Source organism: Salvelinus sp. IW2-2015, unplaced genomic scaffold (genome assembly GCF_002910315.2).
Source record: "Salvelinus sp. IW2-2015 unplaced genomic scaffold, ASM291031v2 Un_scaffold2717, whole genome shotgun sequence".
Taxonomy (NCBI): Eukaryota; Metazoa; Chordata; class Actinopteri; order Salmoniformes; family Salmonidae; genus Salvelinus; species Salvelinus sp. IW2-2015.
The window spans coordinates 104,784-127,303 of NW_019944022.1; the positions used below are offsets into that span (position 1 = coordinate 104,784).

Consider the following 22,520-nt stretch of genomic DNA (forward strand, 5'->3'; position numbering starts at 1 on the left):
CTGTGTGTGGTGGTGTGGGTGTGGTGGATGTGTGTGTTGTGTCAGAGAGAGGGGGAGTTATATTATGAATTCTAATCATAAGCAGGGGATCTAGGCTACGGGAATCAGAGCGTCAGGCATTCACTCTGTCACCACGGGAAACAGGAAGTAAGACGACGCACAGCAACCACAAGCCCAAAAGCAGAAAAGCGCATACCTTTAGCTTGGAATGAAACTCACGAGATTTCCTTCTGGCAAGAACCTGAATGTGACTAGACACCTGCGGGGTAGGGYAGGGGAGGAAAACAAAGGAACAGCCTGTAACCATGGCGATGAAAAGCCCCCCTGCAACTGGGCAAAGCCAGACGTACCTTGATGGCAGCTGAGATTTCTCGAACTTTCTTTCTTGCTAAGACCTGTATGTGACTAGACACCTCCATTTTTTAAACAAAAGAAGAGAGAAAAAACAAGAAAACCAAAAATACAAAAAGGATTACACATCTCTTTGTTGAGAACACTTCAGGGGGATTTGAGCTGCCCAATAGGATAATAGAAGCATCTCCAAGCCACACACKYAGCTCACAGCCACAAAGCATTGTGTTGCCTGTTGTTGTCACTTAAGTGAGCTGATTAAGAAGGATGCAGGCCTCTTTAGCACACATTAACAGGGCGCAGATGTGATCGACTGTGTACTGAATGAGAATCGGCCAGTCTTGTATTCTTAAGGGAGCCGGATAAGTCGTTTCAGAGGCCCATGCTGCTTTCAACATTCACACAGACTTGGAAATATGTCATGCTTTTGTATAAAATATTCAGTATGTAAGTGGTTGGCTATAGTAAGATAATGTGTGGTCAGTCTGTATTTCTGACGGGGGGAGGGACAAACGCTTGGTCTGAGGGGGATTTCCTTCCTCTCCTCTCGGTCTTAATTAGGCCAATCACTCACAAGTGGCTGTTGAGGCAGTTCACCGGGGAATGATCAACGCCTAAAAGCATGTCTGTTAATAGGGGGAGCAGGGTGATGGGGAAGTACTCCGTTCCAGCTCGCCAAAATAAGATTACAATTACAATTCAATCTGACATTCCTTATTTTAATCAACCTACGTCCTGATATTGTTTTCTCTAGTCTCATACAGAACAGGGCTCTTTAGTTAGAACAGTGAATGTGGAAGTAATCATAATATTTCAAATTATGTTAATGAACTCAAATAAATTACCATGATTTCTGATTGAGACTGATTTCTTAACATCTCAACACTTCAATAATTAAATATCAAATATTTGTGTTTTTTGGTTGTATCATAAATTATATTACAGCAGGCAAACAACCTTCTATCTTGTGTGATTCCCCATTGAGAGAGTGAATTACAGAGACGTAGCACACTTTCTCTAGCTGGCTGATCAATTCCCACCCAGCTATAGTGTCAGTCTGGACACAGGGGTGTTTATCATGGACTTACGAGCCAGTGGCCATAAGCATGACTTCCTGCTCAAACAGACTGATGGACCTCATGGCCAGACACCTTCCCACCAACTGATATTATGGGAGCTTATGGGTAACATCTATTTATATCTACAGTCTGTTGCTTACATCAACTGGAAACGTATAACAGACAAAAATAATGTTGTTATTAATCAATGTCCTATCATCTATGTCCTAATCCAGTTTCTGTTGTGATTATTTTAAAACACCAAATACATTTTTCACAACAAATATTGAATAGTGTATCCATCTTATAACACTCTTCCAGACGGAACGAGTGTGTTATAGTTGCGTTACTGTAATGTGTGTGTGTGTGTGTGTGTGTGTGTGTGTGTGGTGTGTGTGTGTGTGTGTGTGGTGTGTGTGTGAGAGAAAGCTTTTGAAGAGGCATCCTCTCATGCAGGATAACTGTAAGAAGACTAAACACATCCAGGGTCTGGTAAGACAGCCTCCCATCAGACCAAGCATGCAGCAAAGCTCCATGCAACTGTGTGTGTGTGTGTGAATGGTTTTGTGTGTGTGGGTGTGTGTGTGTGTGTGTGTGTGTGTGTGGTGTGTGTGTGTTGTGTGTGTGTGCCGCTGTGTTCTCTCCAGCAGAGAGACCACAGGCAGCAGGCACATTCAGGTGTGGAGACCTTCTTCAGTTTTTTAACATGCCATGCAAACATTTCGCTCCCCTCTTAACCTGCTTCCTCGTCCTCGTCTTCCCAGTCCGAAGCTTGATGTATCGCCGCTATCAGCTCATTCCGACCTGCCAGAAAAGCACAAAGCAAGGAGTGAGAAAGGTTAGCACAAAATAAAGCCATCATTGAGATCCTGGACTTCATGTGTCCTTTCAATTTACAATGACCACAAATGAAGGACACAATAGTCATATGCATCATACTGTATAATCATCAGACTTTTACATCTCACTATATACATCACGGAAAAACAAACAAAACAAAATCATCATTTAAATGTAAAAGGGGATGTTGCATTAGCATGCGAAAGCCTTACAACAAGCATACGCCTTTCAAATTCATCAATTGAATCCTTCCTTCAAAGGCTCACGCTATGAAAGGAAACTGATCCAGACTTCATACTGTTACTGTAAATAATGGACATGGAAATATATTAATTAAGCAGTGCTGTTCTCACTAAATGATAATTAAAGCATGGGCTTTGTAGTGATTTCCAATTTAATGGCAGCTCCAAACATTCTTCTGCCTCAGCTCGCTCTAATTGCTGCAGCGATGCACACATGACCCCTGCTTAGCCTTTTCATATTGGTAATAACATACCGCCACCCCAAACTAATACCAAATTATAGGTAAGGAGCCACTCTAATTATGTGTCCAGCTGAAGGCAACCAATGCCATGGACCTACTTCTCCCTCCCATGTAATGCAACACGTCCTTTAAACAACCAAACAGGTTTTTTTCTCCAGCTCAATGAAAGGCTTGTCTTGATATTTCACTTAGCATCATCAATATACAACGAACGGTTACATGGCTACGAAGCAGTGACTGTGTTCTCAGAAATGGAAAAGCTACAACATTTCCTGTGAAAGGCAGTGGATGGACCGACTAATGCAGATGCTGCACATGAGAGATGGTGGACTAAGTGAAGTATAGAACAAGCGTAGTGGAGTGGGTGGCAGGCAGGCTGGGTTGTAGGGCTGGGGCTGTATGTGCTGCCTGTTGTTTGTGTAATGTCACACCGAGGCAGCCAGGCAGAAGCCTCCACCTGCTGTGAACCCAGGGAGCGTGCTCTGTTCAGGTGTGCCAGATGAAAGGACGTTCAGTCTGGGTATTGCCCCTTGAGTTACTGCCATTAACAACACCTGTCAAGGGAGAGGGAGTCTCTCTCTCTCTCTATCTCACCCCCCTCTCTCTGGCTGTCTCTCCCAGTCTTATTCTTGGATGCCAGAGGGGTTTGGATGCCAAGATCTTTGCTTTCACTATTTTATCAAATGTATTAGCCCCTAGTTTCACTACTGGCTCTACATATAAGCATTTCAAATGTTCAGTGTCTTTTGAAAGATGTAGCAGATTTAACCAGTGCCTTTTCAAAATAGCACATTTAAATCAACGCACTGAAAAACCTGAAGAAGTTAAGTAAACACATGTTGTGTAGCTCAACACCTTGCTCCATGTGTCTGGCACACCCAGACAGGTGTTGCTCTGCTGCGTGACGGGGGCTGGGGATTGTTGTGGGCGAGGCACCAGGAGGAGGGGTGTGGCGAGAGTCATGACCCAAGTCTCGCCTCCTCACAAGGAGCATTTAGACAAGGCCAGGGTGACTGAATCTGGTCTCCTTCCCCTGGAAAAATAAACAGCATCTGGGAGATTTCAATCCCGGCCCGGGCCTCCCAGCGTGCCTGCACTGTAATCTCTCCCAGATGAACCTGGGGGCCGAGCTATTTTCAATAATTCACACACTGTGTACACATAACATGACAATAAGGGCATTCACGCAGACGCCTGATTCCTAGATCAAAGCATACAAATGCTTACTGCTAAATCTTTTTTTCTTCACCAGGCTGAAAAAAGACTGCTCAGCGGGTCTTGGCGAGCCCGCTTTCTTTCCTGTGTTTCCACTGCAAAACAACATTTGCTAAAACAGCAACTGGCCACATTCAGCACTCTGAATCCACTTTATTCAACCGCCCTCCCCCTACACAAAAAGTTTCTAAGGGGCAATACTGTGTCTCCCATAAACTAATCAACACTTGTGTTTTACTCTGGGAGATGTGGCGCAGTGCCTGGAGTCGCACGGTAGAGAAGTTATCCCTGTTGAGAGTTCTAATTCCCGGTTTGGCCGGGGTAGGCCGTCATTGTAAATAAGAATTTGTTCTTAACTGAATTGCCTAGCTAAATAAAGGTTAAATAAATAAAATAAATAAATAAAAAGAATTCAACATTTTAAAGTCAGGGCTTTTCATGTCACTGGAACCTAAGCAGTGCCACATGACTTTATTTCTCCCTCTCTCTCTTTACTTTTCATTCACACTTTTCAAGTACAGTTGGTTTCAAGTAAATCTTTGGGTTTTTAATTTCTTCTTTTAAAAGCCCATAACGTAATTGGAAACAATTGCCATTGGATCAAACAAGCTTTTCGATGCCATGAACGTTTTGACTTAACTAAAGTGAAAGTAGTAATTACATTCATACAAATGAGAACAATCAATTCAAATAAGAATCAACAGATTTTTATGCCCTGAACAGTGAGAACCAATAGCATTTGGGAGTTGAAAGTTGTTGTGAATCAACATAGACCCTTTCCTCCACATGAACATAAGGCTCCCATCTCTGCTTCATCACACATGCTTATTTCAACTCTGTGGGAGGTAAGAGTCGGAGCTGACATGAGCTGTTCATCTTATTTAGTGAGGTATACGACTGGGATGAATTATTACCCCTAAAGACGCTGCAGCAGCCTGTTCTACTCCACTGTCTGTCAACATGTTGGCTAACACCTTCTCCCAACGCAAGACCAGACTTTTACATTGGCCTGGCTTCTCTGCATCTCTCCTCCAGAGGTTTCCTGCTGGGCAAAAGTAACCCTGTATCGTAACCGATGATGCCCTGGGCATCCGCCTGAGTTACAGAGAGCTGGAAGGGAATTGCCGAAGGGGAAGCTCTCAATCTTTGGGAGTTGGGACCATCGTAAGGACACGTGATTTCATTTTCACTCAGGTTGACGGGTGGATAGTTGTTCCCCACTGGAGAAAAACGGGGAAAGTCATGACGAGGGGATGGTGGTTGACTGAGGGAGTTAACTCTTGAAGGAGGGTTCTTGTTGTCACTCAAAGCAGCAGGAAAAGGATTAGATATTTATGGTGTGACCCCCAGAGTAGAGTCATGCTGATAGGCATGCTCTGTGGATTCCTCCCCCCCGGTAAGAATGGTCTCCTCTGACTCTCAATGACCCTGAAGGTCCTGGGCCATATCAATGGCACTCAAACCACAGCACCACAAAAAGCCAGTCGGTCCACTCTTCCTGGGATTGTCCCCCAGCAGCTGATTCTTCATTCAGACAGAAATCTAATTTGGCCCTGAGCATCCTTCCTCCCTGGGAGGATCCTGGGACAGCCTCACCCTGGTCCCTAGCCCTGCTGGGTGTGTTACAATAGTAGTAGAGAATAAAGTCACAGTCCACTCAAGCCTGACCACAGGAATGCACTTTTTCTGCCCCTGCAATCAAAAATCAAATCAAATTTTATTTGTCACATGAGCTGAATACAACGGGTGTAGACTTAACCGTGAAATACTCGCTTACGAGCCGAGCCCTTCCCAACGATGCAGAGTTAAAAAATAATCATAAAAAAAATGGAACACAAGAGGAATAAAATACACAAGAATGGAGCTATATACAGGGAGTACCAGTACCAGATGAGGTATTTGAGGTAGATATGTACATGAAGGCAGGGTAAAATGACTAGGCATCAGGATAGATAATAAGAGTAAAATAAAGAACAGAGTAGCAGCAGCAGCACATGATGACTGTAAAAGATTTGTCGTGTGTGTGTGGTTGTGTGTGTGTGGTGTGTGTGTGTGGTGTGTATGTGTGTGTGTGTGTGTGTGTGTGTGTGTGTGTGTGTGTGGTGTGTGTGTGTGTGTGGTGTATGTGAATGCTTGTGGGATTTGTGTGAGAGTTCAGTGTACTGTGTGTGTGAGTGAGTGTGTATATAAAGTCTTGTGAGTGTGCATAGAGTCAGTGCAAGATAGGGTCAGTGCAGAAAAGTCCGGGTAAACCATTCATTTAAACATATTTAGCAGTCTTATGGCTATTTAGCATTCTAAATGGCTTGGGGGTAAAAGCGTCTCGGAGCCGTTTCCGCAGAGCCGATGCTCCGGAAAACATTATGCCGCACGTAAGGTGCCCAAACACACTTTTAATAGGATAATGTTTCAATTCAACATGTGATGATGACCTGCTGCTTAGGCCTATTAGCTGTCATGGTTCATACAGCAGCACCACTTCTTTCATGGTTTGAAACATCTAAGGTATGTAGTTAATTGTAGCACATAACACGTCTCACCACCATTAAAAACTGTAAAAGAAAGACCATGTTTTTCAGTGAGACTGCAGTAGTCAATGAGGTTAACTGGCCCTAGCTGGGAAATCCCCCCCCCCCCCCCCCCCGCTCTATCCCCCCTGCGACTGTCTGGGGTCACACAGCTTGCTGGTGTCTGCTTGCTCCTAGCCCCATCCAACACCCCCCTACCGCCAGCCCCCACACTGCCTCTACCCCTCCCCACCCCACTCATACCCCCTCTGGTGCTGCTGGAGCCTGCTTCCCCCCAAAAATAACAGACTCCCAGCTTATTTACAACTCCTCCACTTTCCCTGTGCGTATTCTGACAATGTTCCATCACACTACTTTGAGTAACATTAGCATTACTCAGAGTTGAACTCGCTCTTTAGTAATAATTTCCTCTGAAATTCATAGTCTTTCTCAACGTTTCAAAAATCCCCACTGTGTCATTTTCTGTTGTGCGCTCCAACTCCTTTCTACCTTGAATGAGTCCTTTTGGATGTTTTTCTTGGTAAGCCCTTCTCATCATTTATATGTCTTGACTCTCTCTCCTCTTCCGTCCTCATCACATTACTGTCTCTGTATTTAAACTAATCACTGCTAACACAACTTCCATCATTAGATGCTCTATGGAAAGGAGAGAAGCTGAATCTTGCAGGAGACAGTATATTGACGTTTGAGTTGAAGTTAGTTCATACCACATGTGTAGGCCACATGTCCTTCTGCTTCAGCCCATATTCTAAAGTACTTATGAGTGGTGAGTGACACCGGAGGAAGACAGGTGGTGCTGTGGCCTGACTTTTGTCACCTGCCAGGAGAACATGGGGGCGGCAGGTAGCCTAGTGATTAGAGCGTTGTGCCAGTAACCGAAAGGTTGCTAGATCGAATCCCTGAGCTGACAAGGTAAAAATCTGTTGTTCTGCCCCTGAACAAGGCAGTTAACCTACTGTTCCTAGGCCGTCACTGTAAATAAGAATTTGTTCTTAACTAACTTGCCTAGTTAAATAAAATAGATTTTAAAAAACATCAGTGCTAGAGCCTCATCTGAAGAAGGGAATGAGATAGATCTGGGTCATGTGGCCATAATATCCACTAAATATATATATGGTATGAGAGCTTCATTTTGCTAAAAAATGATGCTGACCCTTCAGAACGTGAACTCAGCCCAGCCATGGCAGTGATGAGATACATTTCTCCAGAGGGTGAGCTGGTCAATTAGTGAGCTTGATGTGCATACATTAGCCATTGATCATGCACCCAGAGGCCATTGTAAACAAAGCATCTCCACTGGCATATCAATGAAAAGATGATTAAATCTGAAAAGGCCCCAAAGCAATACACCCACATATGATGAACATTGGGCTAATTTAGGTTATGGTGTATTAAACGTTTTAACTGCCTTGGTTACGTCCTTTGAGTGGTAATAACAACGCTTTGCTGAAGGTTTTTTTCCTCCTTTTCAAGGCGCTCATTTCCTGTAGCAGCACTTTTGTTTAATGCAGGCACAACCACAGTCACATCTGGCCCTGCGGTGGGCGATGATGTCAATGGATGTTGAGACCGTGCTGGGCCTGGCTCCATGTCAGCCAGCGGTGCGCTCACTCATGTGGTTTTAACTCTCTCCTCTTAGTAGGACAACGGGACACGCCTTGAACAGCACAGGGGGCAACCTCTCGCCCACACGCCCCGCCCCGCCAAACATATCTATCATTTATCCTCATTACAATGTCATTTTCTCAAGTGTCACCTGTCAAAGGCCAAAATGAACCACCAATGTGATTTCGCCCAGGCTTAATCTGAATTAGACTTGTGAAAGCTTAACACGCTGTAAGATGTTAGGGCACTGCTCAGTCATTATCTCAACCCAATATTTAGAACATCGTGCTGTAGGAAACTACTGGGTAAAGTACCTATTACCTTCTCCTGTCTCAAAACATTCATTTGTAAGTCAAGGAGCACTACAAGGGACTTTCTCAAACCAGAGAAAGTGCTTCCTTCTCTCTCTCTATATATCTCTATCTCTATATCTCTCTCTATATATATATCTCCCACCCTCCCTCTACAGACACAGACATCTATGTAAGTGTTGATTACATGAATGCTTGTCAATGTAAATGGCTAGACAGTTTTCCTGTCTGGGTAGAGTAAGAGCGGCATTGATCCTTTTCCATTGGGTTTCCTGTCCCAAAATGCAGTTTGGGCCAGAGGCCAGCCTCTCTCTCTATGTGGATGGAGTAGCAGGTTCAGACAATAGGCCTGACTTCCTTGTCATCCCTGATAGATGACTCAGGGGTCTCAGGCTGACATTAGCATTACAATAGACTAAACCAACAATCTGGAGGCATTCAGCAGGAGGGTCCCTGGCTGGGTCAGGGTGTGGGTAGAGGAGGCAMAGAGCCTTTAACTTGACAAGAACAGTGGCACACTGAGAAACATCGCTTGCCAAGAGGAGAACCTGTCACTAACAATAAAGGAGACTTGTGGCCTGGAAAATGAACAGGTGACAGACAATGGTGTCCTACGTTTGGCTGTCCGTTTCAAGTAACCTACATTTGAATATGTACAAAATAATTTWAAAAAATGACGTAACAATAGCCCAGTTGTATAATCATTAAACATTATCACACTGCAAAAGTATGTTGTTTGTATTGGTGTTAATTGTACAAAAACAATTGTTGCTGAGCTGCCAAGGTGAACAAAACAATAGGTCTGTCCTTTGAGCGAGAGGCTAGCTGAAACAATTCCAGTGCTTCTAAAAATAAAGCTTTGAAGTTGCTAAGATCCTGCAGGTGTTTCCCCATGAAGGTGTGGCTCAAAGAAACTCCCTCCCCTCTTCCTCCTCCCCCTTTTCTTCAAATCTCTGCTCTCTCATCAGTAATAATTAGGGTCAGAGGGAGAGGGGGCTCAGCCCCTTATGCCAGTGAAATCCATTTAGAAAGAGGATAACGTCTGTTGATCCCAGCATTTGACTCCAGCCAACCAGCTACTTATTAGGGTGGCTTAACCCCCCCCCCCCCGTATTTAAAGCATGGGGCCCTAAGAAAGACTTCAAGGCCAAAGTCGGCATGTCGACGATCACACACACTCGGGACATTTTTAGGGTCACAATAGTTTACCCCACCCCCCACGATGACACACACACACGTCCCACCCATCCCTCCTAGCTTTTAGAAACTGAACGTTTATATATCTAAGCCTTGATATCTTCCAGAGGTCGTCTGTGTGTGCGTCCATCTGCCTCCTGCTGAGAGGGCACGGTCACACGCAAACACACGTATACACATCCTCTACATCCTACTCACTCAGCTTGCTTTGATAATCCATCGCATGGTGCCATGCTGCTGAGTTAGAGGAAACAAGGATTAATAAAGACCATATGTTCGTTTTTGTTGTGCAAATCGTTTTCAAGAATGTTGTTAAGAATTATTTTAAGTGAAACGTACTGAGGGATTCTGATTTGTCATCTGCAGTCTGTACATCCATTGTAGCTTCCACCCAAAATTCCACAATCCATGATTTGACTATTTGATTTGTAGAGCCTGCTGTGTGCCTGTGTAAATGTAGGGCAGGCTCCTTCATGTCTCTGGGAGAAAGAAATAGAACATCAGCGGCTGTTTGCTTTCGGCTCTGACCTCGGCCCCAACACTCAACATGGGTATTTCTCATTCATACAGCCACAGACCACAACAATTCTGTGCTCATTTGAAACAGAAAAATGAACAAATGAACCCAATCCACGAGGGCACTTATGTAACACTGAAGAAGAAATGTGAAGAGCTAATGGATTTGGTTTAAAAAGTCATTAAGTAATGTGTCCCCTCTTCAGGACTTCTCAAACAGGCCGGTAGGGCAGACAGAAACCACAGAGATTCATATCACCCATTTACAAAACAGGAATGCCCTCGAATAACTCACTAAACTCACATATGGTTTTACACGAAGACATTATGTTTTAAGATGATGTTTACATAATATCATGTTTAATATTAAAAATTATGTATAAAATGAGCTCCACAAACAAAAAGGCAAAATCCAGTCCACTTTCAAAGACAGATATAATGATGTTCCCAATCTCCTACATAACCTTTAGCATACAATGTGAAATGATAGAAAGTAACATTCAAATGTAATGACATGATTGTCATTTTAGAAACAGGCCTACTATTACTCAAACCTATTACTCAAATACATTTACAGTAATTCTCTAAAAACGATGTGCTAGTAATCTGTTGCAGACGAATACGTTGCAAAACCACCATAAACCTATATTTTTAATACTTCTGTCTAAAATGTATTTATCTATGAGAAGATATGAGATGATATAAGTTCTTATGAGAAGATAAGATCTTATATTTATTGAAGTATAATCACATTTTCTCTTAGATACACTGATTTCAAGTGATTCATCTATCCCATTTCTGCAGTTTATTCATTTGTGGTTTCTAATGTGAGGACTTTGCTGATTGGTTGAGAAAATAGAAGCAGTTCCTTCTGATGATTAGGGCTACAAAGGGTGAGCTCTTCTATGGAACGGCTAGGCTATATTTGTGGTCTTAAGCAAACAAAGAACAAACAGAGCAGCAGACCCCAAACCTGAGTAATGTTTCTCATTCAGTCGTCGAGCCGTCCAACAATATCCACTACTTAATCATTGTCGTGTGATATAACTGTTGTTCCACAGTGAGTAACAGCATGGTATGCAACCAGGATCTACAAGCATTCAGTGGTTTTCACCCGCAGAAAGTGGCCAGCTGAATTGGCTTTTGCCAAGTTCTTGCGACTCCTGATACACATCCATAATTCAACCCAGTGGAGGTCGGTGCTCACAGACACTCAAAGGCACTGTGTTTAGTCTTCCGGCCTGATTAATGGATAAAAAGTCTCATTCGGTGGCTGGAAATCTGACTGCGGATCAATTAATTTCTCCGTATAATGTCTTTGTATGTAATTAATACCTCTTTAAAAATCTATTTATTTCTGCCAACACCAAAAAGAAATCAATACTTCACTTTAACTGACCTTAAAGTGGGGTAAAAGCCCAGTGAGTGGTTGAGGTAATGAGTCAGGTTAATCGTGAGAGATTAAAGGTGGGGTATTTTTTCTCCAGCTAACAGGACATCAGATATCAACAGGTTACTGACCCGGGACTTCATGGAGACACAGAGAGGATTACACCAGCTAACCTCTGCTAAATGTTGACTGTGTTTCGGACAGGGGCGAGGAGTTAGGGGCGCCACCCATCACTCAGTGGCCCTGCCGGCTCTATGTCCTCTCTACCTGGCCTGTCCTGCTCAGGCGAGCCTGCGGTTGAGGCCTACTCCCCCCTCTCAGAGCAATACATGCGCTCACTGGGGAACAATTAACGCAGCCAGCACTCGTCTGAATCACTCTATCAATTAGGAGCCAGGATCACATGTATGTGATGAGTATATCATCACATACATTACTGCAGAGGCAGGCCTGGCCGTTGGGTCGGGGTGTGTCTTTCAGGAGTAGTGGGGGAGGAGGAGAGAGAGAAGAAGGGAGGGAGGGATTAAATAAACAACCAGGGAGTCAGGCTACAGTCGGACTGGCTGCTGGACTAATCTGTAAGGGCGGCGGTAATTAGGAGTCCCCTGAGGAACTTGTAGCGGAGCGCGGCCGATGTGTGAACATGACGCTGGCTGGCAGGCAGGGAGGCACCCCCACCCGCCTCCTCACAGGGTTAAATCAATATTTTCAATCTCTCAGGATCAATCCGGCATCTGAACACAAAGAAAAACCTGTTAGCGGCGACCAATATGTGTAAATGAAAAGCCCAACTTTGTGGCCCTGATGTGGTCTGCCTCTCCTTCTCCTGTGAGCTTCTCTTTAACTCACACAGGCCGAAAGTAAAAACCTTATCTCTCAAAGTTGTGAGGGAATTCTATCCTTTTCCAACAGAGAAATCGCACACAATCCTCTCTGTCAAGGCTGTAACAGTCTGACAGCTCCAATCAGTCTGGAAGAGATAGCTGCCTGTGATACAGACCAAACACGATAGTAAATGATAGTAAATGATAGTAAACGTGCCCAATGTGATCATTTCTCTGCTGTTGAGATATGAATATAGAAGTCTTCTAAGAGCAGCTCCTTTGTCTGCTTCTCTGCGATAAACACTGCAGTATTGGCAAGGCTAGTATATCTCCTACCTGTTCTTCATGATCCTCTTCACAAACAGACTTACATTTTGTACATTTGAGAATCCTATGGGCTTTACCTTAGTCATACAATCACAGGCTTCAACCTCTGCTGCCAACATTAAATGACAGGCTTTAGGAGCACTGGTTGAAAAATATAGAGGTACAGTACAGATTCCATTCTTACGGATTCCATTCTAGACAATCTGGACCCTCTCTTCCTAAAATTATCCATTGCTGCAACCCCTATTTCTAGTCTGTTCAACCTCTCTTTCGTATCGTCTGAAATTCCTAAAGATTGGAAAGCGGCCACGGTCATCCCCCTCTTCAAAGGGGGACACTCTAGACCCAAACTGTTACAGACCTATATCCATCCTGCCCTGCCTTTCTAAAGTCTTCGAAAGCCAAGTGAACAAACAGATCACCGACCATTTCGAATCCCACCGTACCTTCTCCGCTATGCAGTCTGGTTTCAGAGCTGGTCACGGTTACACCTTAGCCACGCTCAAGGTCCTAAACGATATCATAACTGCCATCGATAAAAGACAGTACTGTGCAGCCGTCTTCATTGACCTGGCCAAAGCTTTCGACTCTGTCAATCACCATATTCTTATCGGCAGACAACAGCCTTCGTTTCTCTAATGACTGTCTCGCCTGGTTCACTAACTACTTCTCAGATAGTTAGTGAACCAGGCGATCTCAGATAGTTAGAGTTCAGTGTGTCAAATCAGAGGGCCTGTTGTCCGGACCTCTGGCAGTCTCTATTGGGGTGCCACAGGGTTCAATTCTCGGGCCGACTCTTTTCTCTGTTTATATCAATGATTTCGCTCTTGCTGCGGGTGATTCTTTGATCCACCTCCACGCAGACGACAGCATTCTGTATACATCTGGCCCTTCTTTGGACACTGTTTTAACAAACCTCCAAACCTTCTATTGTGGTAAGCCAAGTGAACAAACAGATCACCGACCATTTCGAATCCCACCGTACCTTCTCCGCTATGCAGTCTGTATACCATTTTTTTATACCGTTTTCTTAGCTAGCTAAGTTGTTTACCTGTTGCTAGGCAGTTGCTAGGGACATTCCTGAAAGAAGCTAGCTAGCTAACAAGGAGTGTCTAGTTGGCAGAAGAGAAGAAGGGACAAAGTGGGACAAAATAAGGACAGAAGAAAAGGGAAAGGGACATTAAGGTGAAGCAGTCCTCTAAAGACACAAAAGACAATAATACAAGAAACAACACTTCTATTGCCTCTCCCTCTACGATACGCACTTCCGGTTTGGTTTGGAGCGAGTAGTTGCATTCCGCTTTGCTCCACAGGTAGTATTACAGGTAGTATTACATTTCATTTCATTACAGTACAACAGTTTGATTTGTTTGATCTTAGCTGGCTACATAGCCGTCTTTGTATCCAAGATAATTGTGTAGTCTAGAGTAATTGTCGAGGTTACCTAGCCAGTTAGAGGTTACCTAGCAGCTACACTTTCAAACAAAGTCAACAACGCAGCCACTGCTAGCTAGCCTATTTCACCAGCCAGCAGTACTATATCATTTTAGTCAATAAGATTTTTTGCAACGTAAGCTTAACTTTCTGAACATCGAGACGTGTAGTCCACTTGTCATTCCAATCTCCTTTGCATTAGCGTAGCCTCTTCTGTAGCCTGTCAACTATGTGTCTGTCTATCCCTGTTCTCTCCTCTCTGCACAGACCATACAAACGCTTCACACCGCGTGGCCGCTGCTACTCTAACCTGGTGGTCCCAGCGCGCACGACCCACGTGGAGTTCCAGTGTCTCAGGCAGCCTCTGGAACTGCCGATCTGCGGCCAACAAGGCAGAGTTCATCTCAGCCTATGCTTCCTCCAGTCCCTCGCTTCTTGGCACTTGACGGAAACATGGATTACCACTGATAACACTGCTACTCCTACTGCTCTCTCCTCGTCTGCCCACGTGTTCTCGCACACCCGAGAGCTTCTGGTCAGCGGGTGGTGGCACTGGGATCCTCATCTCTCCCAAGTGGACATTCTCTCTTTCTCCCCTGACCCATCTGTCTATCGCCTCCTTTGAATTCCATGCTGTCACAGTTACCAGCCCTTTCAAGCTTAACAATCCTTATCATTTATCGCCCTCCAGGTTCCCTTGGAGAGTTCATCAATGAGCTTGACGCCCTGATAAGTTCCTTTCCTGAGGATGGCTCACCTCTACAGTTCTGGGTGACTTTAACCTCCCCACGTCTACCTTTGACTCATTCCTCTCTGCCTCCTTTCTTTCCACTCCTCTCCTTCTTTGACCTCACCCTCTCACCTTCCCCCCTACTCACAAGGCAGGCAATACGCTTGACCTCATCTTTACTAGATGCCTGTTCTTCCACTAATCTTCATTGCAACTCCCCTCCAAGGTCTCCGACCACTACCTTGTTATCCTTTTCCCTCTCGCTCTCATCCAACACTTTCCCACACTGCCCCTACTCGGATGGTATCGCGCCGTCCCAACCTTCGCTCTCTCTCCCCGCTACTCTCTCCTCTTCCATCCTATCATCTCTTTCCCTCTGCTCAAACCTTCTCCAACCTATCTCCTGATTCTGCCTCCTCAACCCTCCTCTCCTCCCTTTCTGCATCCTTTGACTCTCTATGTTCCCCTATCCTCCAGGCCGGCTCGGTCCTCCCCTCCTGCTCCGTGGCTCGACGACTCATTGCGAGCTCCACAGAACAGGGCTCCGGGCAGGCGAGCGGAAATGGAGGAAAACTCGCCTCCCTGCGGACCTGGCATCCTTTCACTCCCTCCTCTCTACATTCTCCTCTTCTGTCTCTGCGCTAAGCAATTTCTACCACTCTAAATTCAAAGCATCTGCCTCTAACCCTAGGAAGCTCTTTGCCACCTTCTCCTCCCTCCTGAATCCTCCTCCCCCTCCTCCCCCTCCTCCCCTTCTGCTGATGACTTCGTCAACCATTTTGAAAAGAAGGTCGACGACATCCGATCCTCGGTTTGCTAAGTCAAACGACACCGCTGGTTCTGCTCACACTGCCCTACCCTGTGCTTTGACCTCTTTCTCCCTCTCTCTCCAGATGAAATCTCGCGTCTTGTTGACGGCGGCCGCCCAACAAACCTGCCCGCTTGACCCTATCCCCTCCTCTCTCTCCAGACCATTTCCTGGAGACCTTCTCCTTACCTCACCTCGCTCATCAACTCATCCTGCCGCTGGCTACGTCCCTTCCGTCTTCAAGAGAGCGAGAGTTGCACCCCTTCTGAAAAAACCTACACTCGATCCCTCCGATGTCAACAACTACAGACCAGTATCCCTTCTTTCTTTCTCTCAAAACTCTTGAACGTGCCGTCCTTGGCCAGCTCTCCTGCTATCTCTCTCAGAATGACCTTCTTGATCCAAATCAGTCAGGTTTCAAGACTAGTCATTCAACTGAGACTGCTCTTCTCTGTGTCACGGAGGCGCTCCGCACTTGCTAAAGCTAAACCTCTTCTTCCTCTGCTCTCATCCTTCTAGACCTATCGGCTGCCTTTGATACTGTGAACCATCATATCCTCCTCTCCACCCTCTCCGAGCTGGGCATTCTCCGGCGCGGGCCACGCTTGGATTGCGTCCTACCTGACAGGTCGCTCCTACCAGGTGGCGTGGCGAGAATCTGTCTCCGCACCACGTGCTCTCACCACTGGTGTCCCCCAGCGGCTCTGTTCTAGGCCCTCTCCTATTCTCGCTATACACCAAGTCACTTGCTCTGGTATATCCTCACATGGTCTCTCCTATCATTGCTATGCAGACGACACACAATTAATCTTCTCCTTTCCCCCCTCTGATAACCAGGTGGTGAATCGATCTCTGCATGTCTGGCAGACATTCAGTGTGGATGACGGATCACCACCTCAAGCTGAACCCTCGGCAAGACGGAGCTGCTCTTCCTCCCGGGGAAGGACTGCCCGTTCCATATTCTCGCCATCACGGTTGACAACTCCATTGTGTCCTCCTCCCAGAGTGCTAAGAACCTTGCGTGATCCTGGACAACACCCTGTCGTTCTCAACTAACATCAAGCGGTGACCCGTTCCTGTAGTTCATGCTCTACAACATTCGCAGAGTACGACCCTTGCCTCACGCAGGAAGCGGCGCAGGTCCTAATCCAGGCACTTGTCATCTCCCGTCTGATTACTGCCAACTCGCTTGTTGGCTGGGCTCCCTGCCTGTGCCATTAAACCCCTACAACTCATCCAGAACGCCGCAGCCCGTCTGGTGTTCAACTTTCCCAAGTTCTCTCACGTCACCCCGCTCCTCCGCTCTCTTCCACTGCTTCTCAGTTGAAGCTCGCATCCGCTACAAGACATTGGTGCTTGCCTACGGAGCTGTGAGGGGAACGCACCTCCGTACCTTCAGGCTCTGATCAGGCCCTACACCCAAAACAAGGGCACTGCGTTCATCCACCTCTGGCCTGCTCGCCTCCCTTACCTCTGAGGAAGTTACAGTTCCCGCTCAGCCCAGTCAAAACTGTTCGCTGCTCTGGCACCCCAATGGTGGAACAAACTCCCTCACGACGCCAGGTCACGGAGTCAATCACCACCTTCCGGAGACACCTGAAACCCCACCCTTTAAGGAATACCTAGGATAGGATAAGAATCCTTCAACCCCCCCCTCCCCCTTAAAAGAGTTAGATGCACTATTGTAAAGTGGTTGTTCCACTGGATATCATAAGGTGAATGCACCAATTTGTAAGTCGCTCTGGATAAGAGCGTCTGCTAAATGACTTAAATGTAAATGTAATGTAAATGTAAGAGGTTCAATGCCACACAACACTCCTTCCATGGCCTCCAACTGCTCTTAAATGCTAGTAAAATGAAATGCATGCTCTTCAACCGAACTCTGCCCGCACCCGCCCGCCCGACTAGCATCACTACTCTGGACGGTTCTGACTTAGAATATGTGGACAACTATAAATACCTAGGTGTCTGGCTAGACTGTAAACTCTCCTTCCAGACTCATATTAAGCATCTCCAATCTAAAATTAAATCTAGAATCGACTTCCTATTTCGCAACAAAGCCTCCTTCACTCATGCTGCCAAACATACCCTCGTAAAACTGACTATCCTACCGATCCTTGACTTCGGTGATGTCATTTACAAAATAGCATCCAACACTCTACTCAGCCAATTGGATGCAGTCTATCACAGTGCCATCCGTTTTGTCACCAAAGCCCCATATACTACCCACCACTGTGACCTGTATGCTCTCGTTGGCTGGTCCTCGCTACATATTCGTCGCCAAACCCACTGGCTCCAGGTCATCTATAAGTCTATGCTAGGTAAAGCTCCACTTTATCTCAGCTCACTGGTCACCATAGCAACACCCACCCGTAGCACGCGCTCCAGCAGGTATATTTCACTGGTCATCCCCAAAGCCAACACCTCCTTTGGCCGCCTTTCCTTCCAGTTCTCTGCTGCCAATGACTGGAACGACTTATAACTCCCTCACTAACTTTAAGCGTCAGCTGTCAGAGCAGCTTACCGATCACTGCAGCTGTACACAGCCCATCTGTAAATAGCCCATCCAACCAACTACCTACCTACCTCATCCCCATATTTGTTTTAGTTTTTCTGCTCTTTTGCACACCAGTATTTCTACTTGCACATCCTCATCTGCAGATATATCACTCCAGTGTAAATACCTAAATTGTAATTCCTTCGCCACTATCGGCCTATTAGTTGCCTTACCTCCTTACTTCATTTGCACACACTGTATACAGATTTTTCTATTGTATTATTGACTGTACATTTGTTCATCCCATGTGTAACTGTGTTGTTTTTGTCGCACTGCTTTGCTTTATCTTGGCCAGGTCGCAGTTGTAAATGAGAACTTGTTCTCAACTGGCCTACCTGGTTAAATAGAGGTGAAATTAAAAAAAWTTTTAACATTGATTACACAGAATGGTTTTATCATTGTAGAATGGTTGGTCTCATCAGTAGAATGGGTTTCATACATATAAAATGGTGCCATCATCAGTGTTAAACTGATGCTCTACATGAATGGAGAGCATAAGACACTGCATCTTTAAGAAGCCCAGAGTTCCAGCATTTTACTCAAACAAAAGCAGCCAATTGGGAGCGTGCAACCTGAAACCAGCCCAGCTCTAAAGAGACTCACACAGGCTTCCCTGCTGGGACACACCCCATAAAGTCCCTGACACACACAGGCAGCAGAATATTCCCTACTAACCTAACCCTGCTCTCACATGCAAACCTTTCCTGATAAAACATTGAGCAAACCTCACTATGGTCAAATCACAACTGAGCACACTGTAACCCTCTCTCTTCGCTGCAGGTCAGGAATTACATGGCACCTTAAGAAAGCGCTCTTTCGTCTCTTGTTAGAACAGGATGGAACTTGAAAACCCGATTGTGTCCTTTACATGGGAAAAACAAACATTGTATTTTGTACAATCATTTAATGATAAAAACAGCCTCAGTGTTGATCATTTTAGGACACAGAGGTCCGTGTTATTGTGTGTGCGCTTGTGCGTGAATGTGTGTGTGTGTGTGTGTGTGTTTAGCCTACATGCATGTATGTGTGTCTGCTTTGTCTGTGTATAAATTGGTCTGGGTTCTCACAGTCTCTAAGCCATCTGAGATTCCATGGTACATTCCATTCTGATGAGGAGCCTGTGTCTGGACATTGATAAACCAACTGAGGTCCTGACCTACAAAAGACAAACCGGGCTGCATCAGCGGCAGATGAGACTGCTGTTCATAACAGACATACCAGCTACTGTATGCTGATGGATTTACATAATATACTGAAAAGTCCCTAAATGCCACTAAACAAATCCAGCGGAAAGAGATTTACAAGGATTTTCCTTCATCCAACCCTGACATATGGATACACCAAAAGTATCCTCAAAATTCATAAACGTTGCACGCAATCTCAAATCAAATCAAATCCAAATCAAATCTCCGTTCCTATTGCACCGTCTGCGAGCAAGCCGTCTCTTTAGCACTATTTAAGCACCTGCCAATAGCATCCCGTCAACCACTGGTCAACAAATAACAACAACAAGAGTCCAGGGCCCATTGTTCTGGCTGAGCAGCCAAGCGTGGTGCAATCCCCCAACAGCCTGGGGCTGGTTAATGCAGCAGGCAGGCAGGCAGGAGACAGGAATCTAAGACAAGTGCCAACATGCCATGCCTGGTCACACCTCACACACAGGGTCACTTCAATATCAACACAGGTCAACACTGTGGTCTACATGCTGGGGAGACCCCTACTAAAAATAACAGTACTGATCATCAAAAAAGCTGAGAATCTAGATTAAAATCCCTTCTAATGTAAATTGATTACATTACGATTACATAAGTGATATGAAATCCAGTTTTAAATATAACCCGACCTGTTTCTATCACCTGTCCTCATACTTTTCGAGCTGGGCGTATTAAACGAACACACACACACACGTCTCTCTCTTCATTGCCACGGGCAGAAAACAACAACAGGTGCAGGCAAGCAGCAGCAGGATTGTCAGCGTTGAGCTTGGTTTAAAGTGACAGCACAAAGAGCACATATAAAAGGTACCCTCCTCGAATTTTAGAGGCTGAAATGTCATGTGAGTCTCGTTATACTGCAACAGTCTCCCTTTGAAAATCCGACAGAATTTTAAGGAGCAGACAATTGGAAGCATTGTCCCTGAGAATAAACTAAATATACTGTAGTGAGTGGGGCAGGGCYGARGACAAACAYASAGASGGSKYYWWYYAYSKMYAAKKWRRTRWKRMYKRMYKCCKYYAWMYKRWKKWWAKRTTGGTGTGRCAACCTATGAACTCYTGACCTTTAAARCRTTWKKWTWWTRKAKKKKAKCCCRRMSRWYMRRRKKKAWMSCKAKKWRCKYMCKKMRCKYYKRWYAKRRKYYWWWSKKRTRKAYYGMTRCRRRTWWRKYGYYYKAAAATATAATATAATTGGAATTTTTCCTTTATGTGTGTAAAAACACAGCAGTGCTCCATTGCCACAATGGCTCAGGAACAAAGAGGGGATTATTGTGGAGGTGTCTGATGCCTCTCCGGCCTGAAGTTCCGCACACTCCAATCTGTGTGAATGCAGGTGACTCAGGGAGCCTGAGCTGATCCCAGAATTCCTCATTATCCGCCCAGCGGGGGATCTCAGGTCCGCTCGCTGTCTCTGGAAGCACTGCAGGGCCGGCGAGGCGGGCCCCAGAGAAGCACAGAGCTGGGCCATCGGGGGTGAGCCAGGTCTGCTCATTATGCCTAACTCATCCTTGGCATCCCTGCAAACCAAGTGCCACTTAGTGCCCGTAGGAGGGGCATGGGTCGGCCCACTGATGAGATGACAGAGCACACAGCATAGCAGTAATGGGAAAGCTTTGTTTCAAAAGACAAGAAGGACCAAGACATACGTGGACTGTATGTGGACTGATAGTGTCACCAATCTCCAGAATCGTATGTAAAGCCCTGTCTTACCAGTACCTTAGTCATCAAGCTGAAATGACAGAAAGCAGTAAACATTTTCCACCTCTAAACTCAACAGATACAGTGTAGTGATTGGCCAGGCACAGATAGGGCCCAATCAGACAGCCTCCAAGAGCAGAGCACAGATGGTCGTTTGACACATCATAATCATTACTGTTGCCACGGCTTCACTGCTCCAACACAAACATATTGTGATATTTAGACTGGTTTATGATAGCTGTGCCAGTGCTTTATCTACATTGATTTAAAGTGGAATCATTTGCTGCGGTATGTAACACACACACCAGAGTTAAACAGCTCTGCAATGGAACACATGAATTAGATACAGCCATCCTCTGAAAGTGATGGGCGTAAAATACAAGAAATGTGACTATAGGCAACACCTGGGAAAATTGAATGAATTCAGATTTTCTTTGGCAGCAGTAAAATGGGAAAGATTCACTCACTTGTATTGCAAGGCTAGCGTGTAAATGCAAATACACAGTGAATACATTCATAACGTGGGGCATGTCATTTCATGCGTCAACCCCATTTCTGGGCTGAGTTAAATAGAAGCTTGCACAGCAGGTGAATTATGTAAGTAAGCAGCAGTGTTGGGGGCTTGGGGCCACAGCCACTTTCTCACTGTGCTTTTCATGATCCTCTCATCAGCCAGCCCAGTGCCAGGGCCAGGCTCTGCCTACCATGCAGCTGTGCTGTTGTTCACCCCAGTCACAATTAACCTCTGAGACTGGGCACGGCGCCAGCCCCGATGAGACTCAGGGCACCAGAAAGCTCTTCAGGTAAACACCGCCACGATAGGCTAAGAAGCCGAAATTAGACATTGTTTTGAACCATGAGGCAGTTGCTATAGAGACTGTTGCTAATTAACTGCACTCGGCCCAGGGGTACCAAAGGGCTTAAGGGCACTCAGGACGGTTCCTCTTGTGATGAGCTTTATGCACGGTACCCAGTACTATCCCCAGGGTCTCTCATCACCAAAATACCTGCGTCTCCACCCCCCCACCTGTCACAGATGCCATGAGAGGGGAGGTGGTGGTCTGTCTGTCTGTCTGTCTGTCCATCAGGACCAAACCCTGTGGACCAGGATTACAAGGCTCTGTGAGGGGAGATGCTCTAAGGTGGCAGGGCCCGGCTCGCCCTCTTAAAACACAAATCACTGTGGCGTTTCAGACCAATCAATGCCCTCCATCAGCACTGAGGACCACTTCATGGCTTTCTCATCATCTCTGGTGGCATTCTGAAGTGATGCCCTGCACCTCACTAATGGAAATCTGTAGCATGCAGGGAGAAACAGACACATATCTAACATCATAAACAAAACGCTTCAGTTTTTCTCTGGGAAATGCAACAGGTCGGTATGTCTAAAGATGAGGCTCTTGCTGGTAAATCTGCTTTCACGGGGGGTACCT

The 22,520-nt window shown here is 45.6% G+C and overlaps 1 protein-coding gene and 1 long non-coding RNA gene across 2 annotated transcripts in view; one reads left to right on the top strand and one right to left on the bottom strand.

Annotated features, from left to right (window-relative positions):
- The window catches only part of LOC111969349 (transcriptional enhancer factor TEF-1), a 56,339-nt gene that overhangs the window by 11,905 nt on the left and 21,914 nt on the right, over positions 1 to 22,520 (bottom strand). Inside the window, 3 exon segments of the mRNA XM_024141756.2 lie at positions 197 to 259; positions 2,148 to 2,192; positions 2,194 to 2,213. Of these exon segments, the coding sequence (XP_023997524.1) occupies positions 197 to 259; positions 2,148 to 2,192; positions 2,194 to 2,213 (128 nt within the window).
- LOC139025455 (uncharacterized) lies at positions 686 to 1,208 on the top strand. The gene is made up of 2 exons (XR_011477045.1): positions 686 to 1,104; positions 1,140 to 1,208. It is a non-coding gene; the product is annotated as an uncharacterized lncRNA (long non-coding RNA).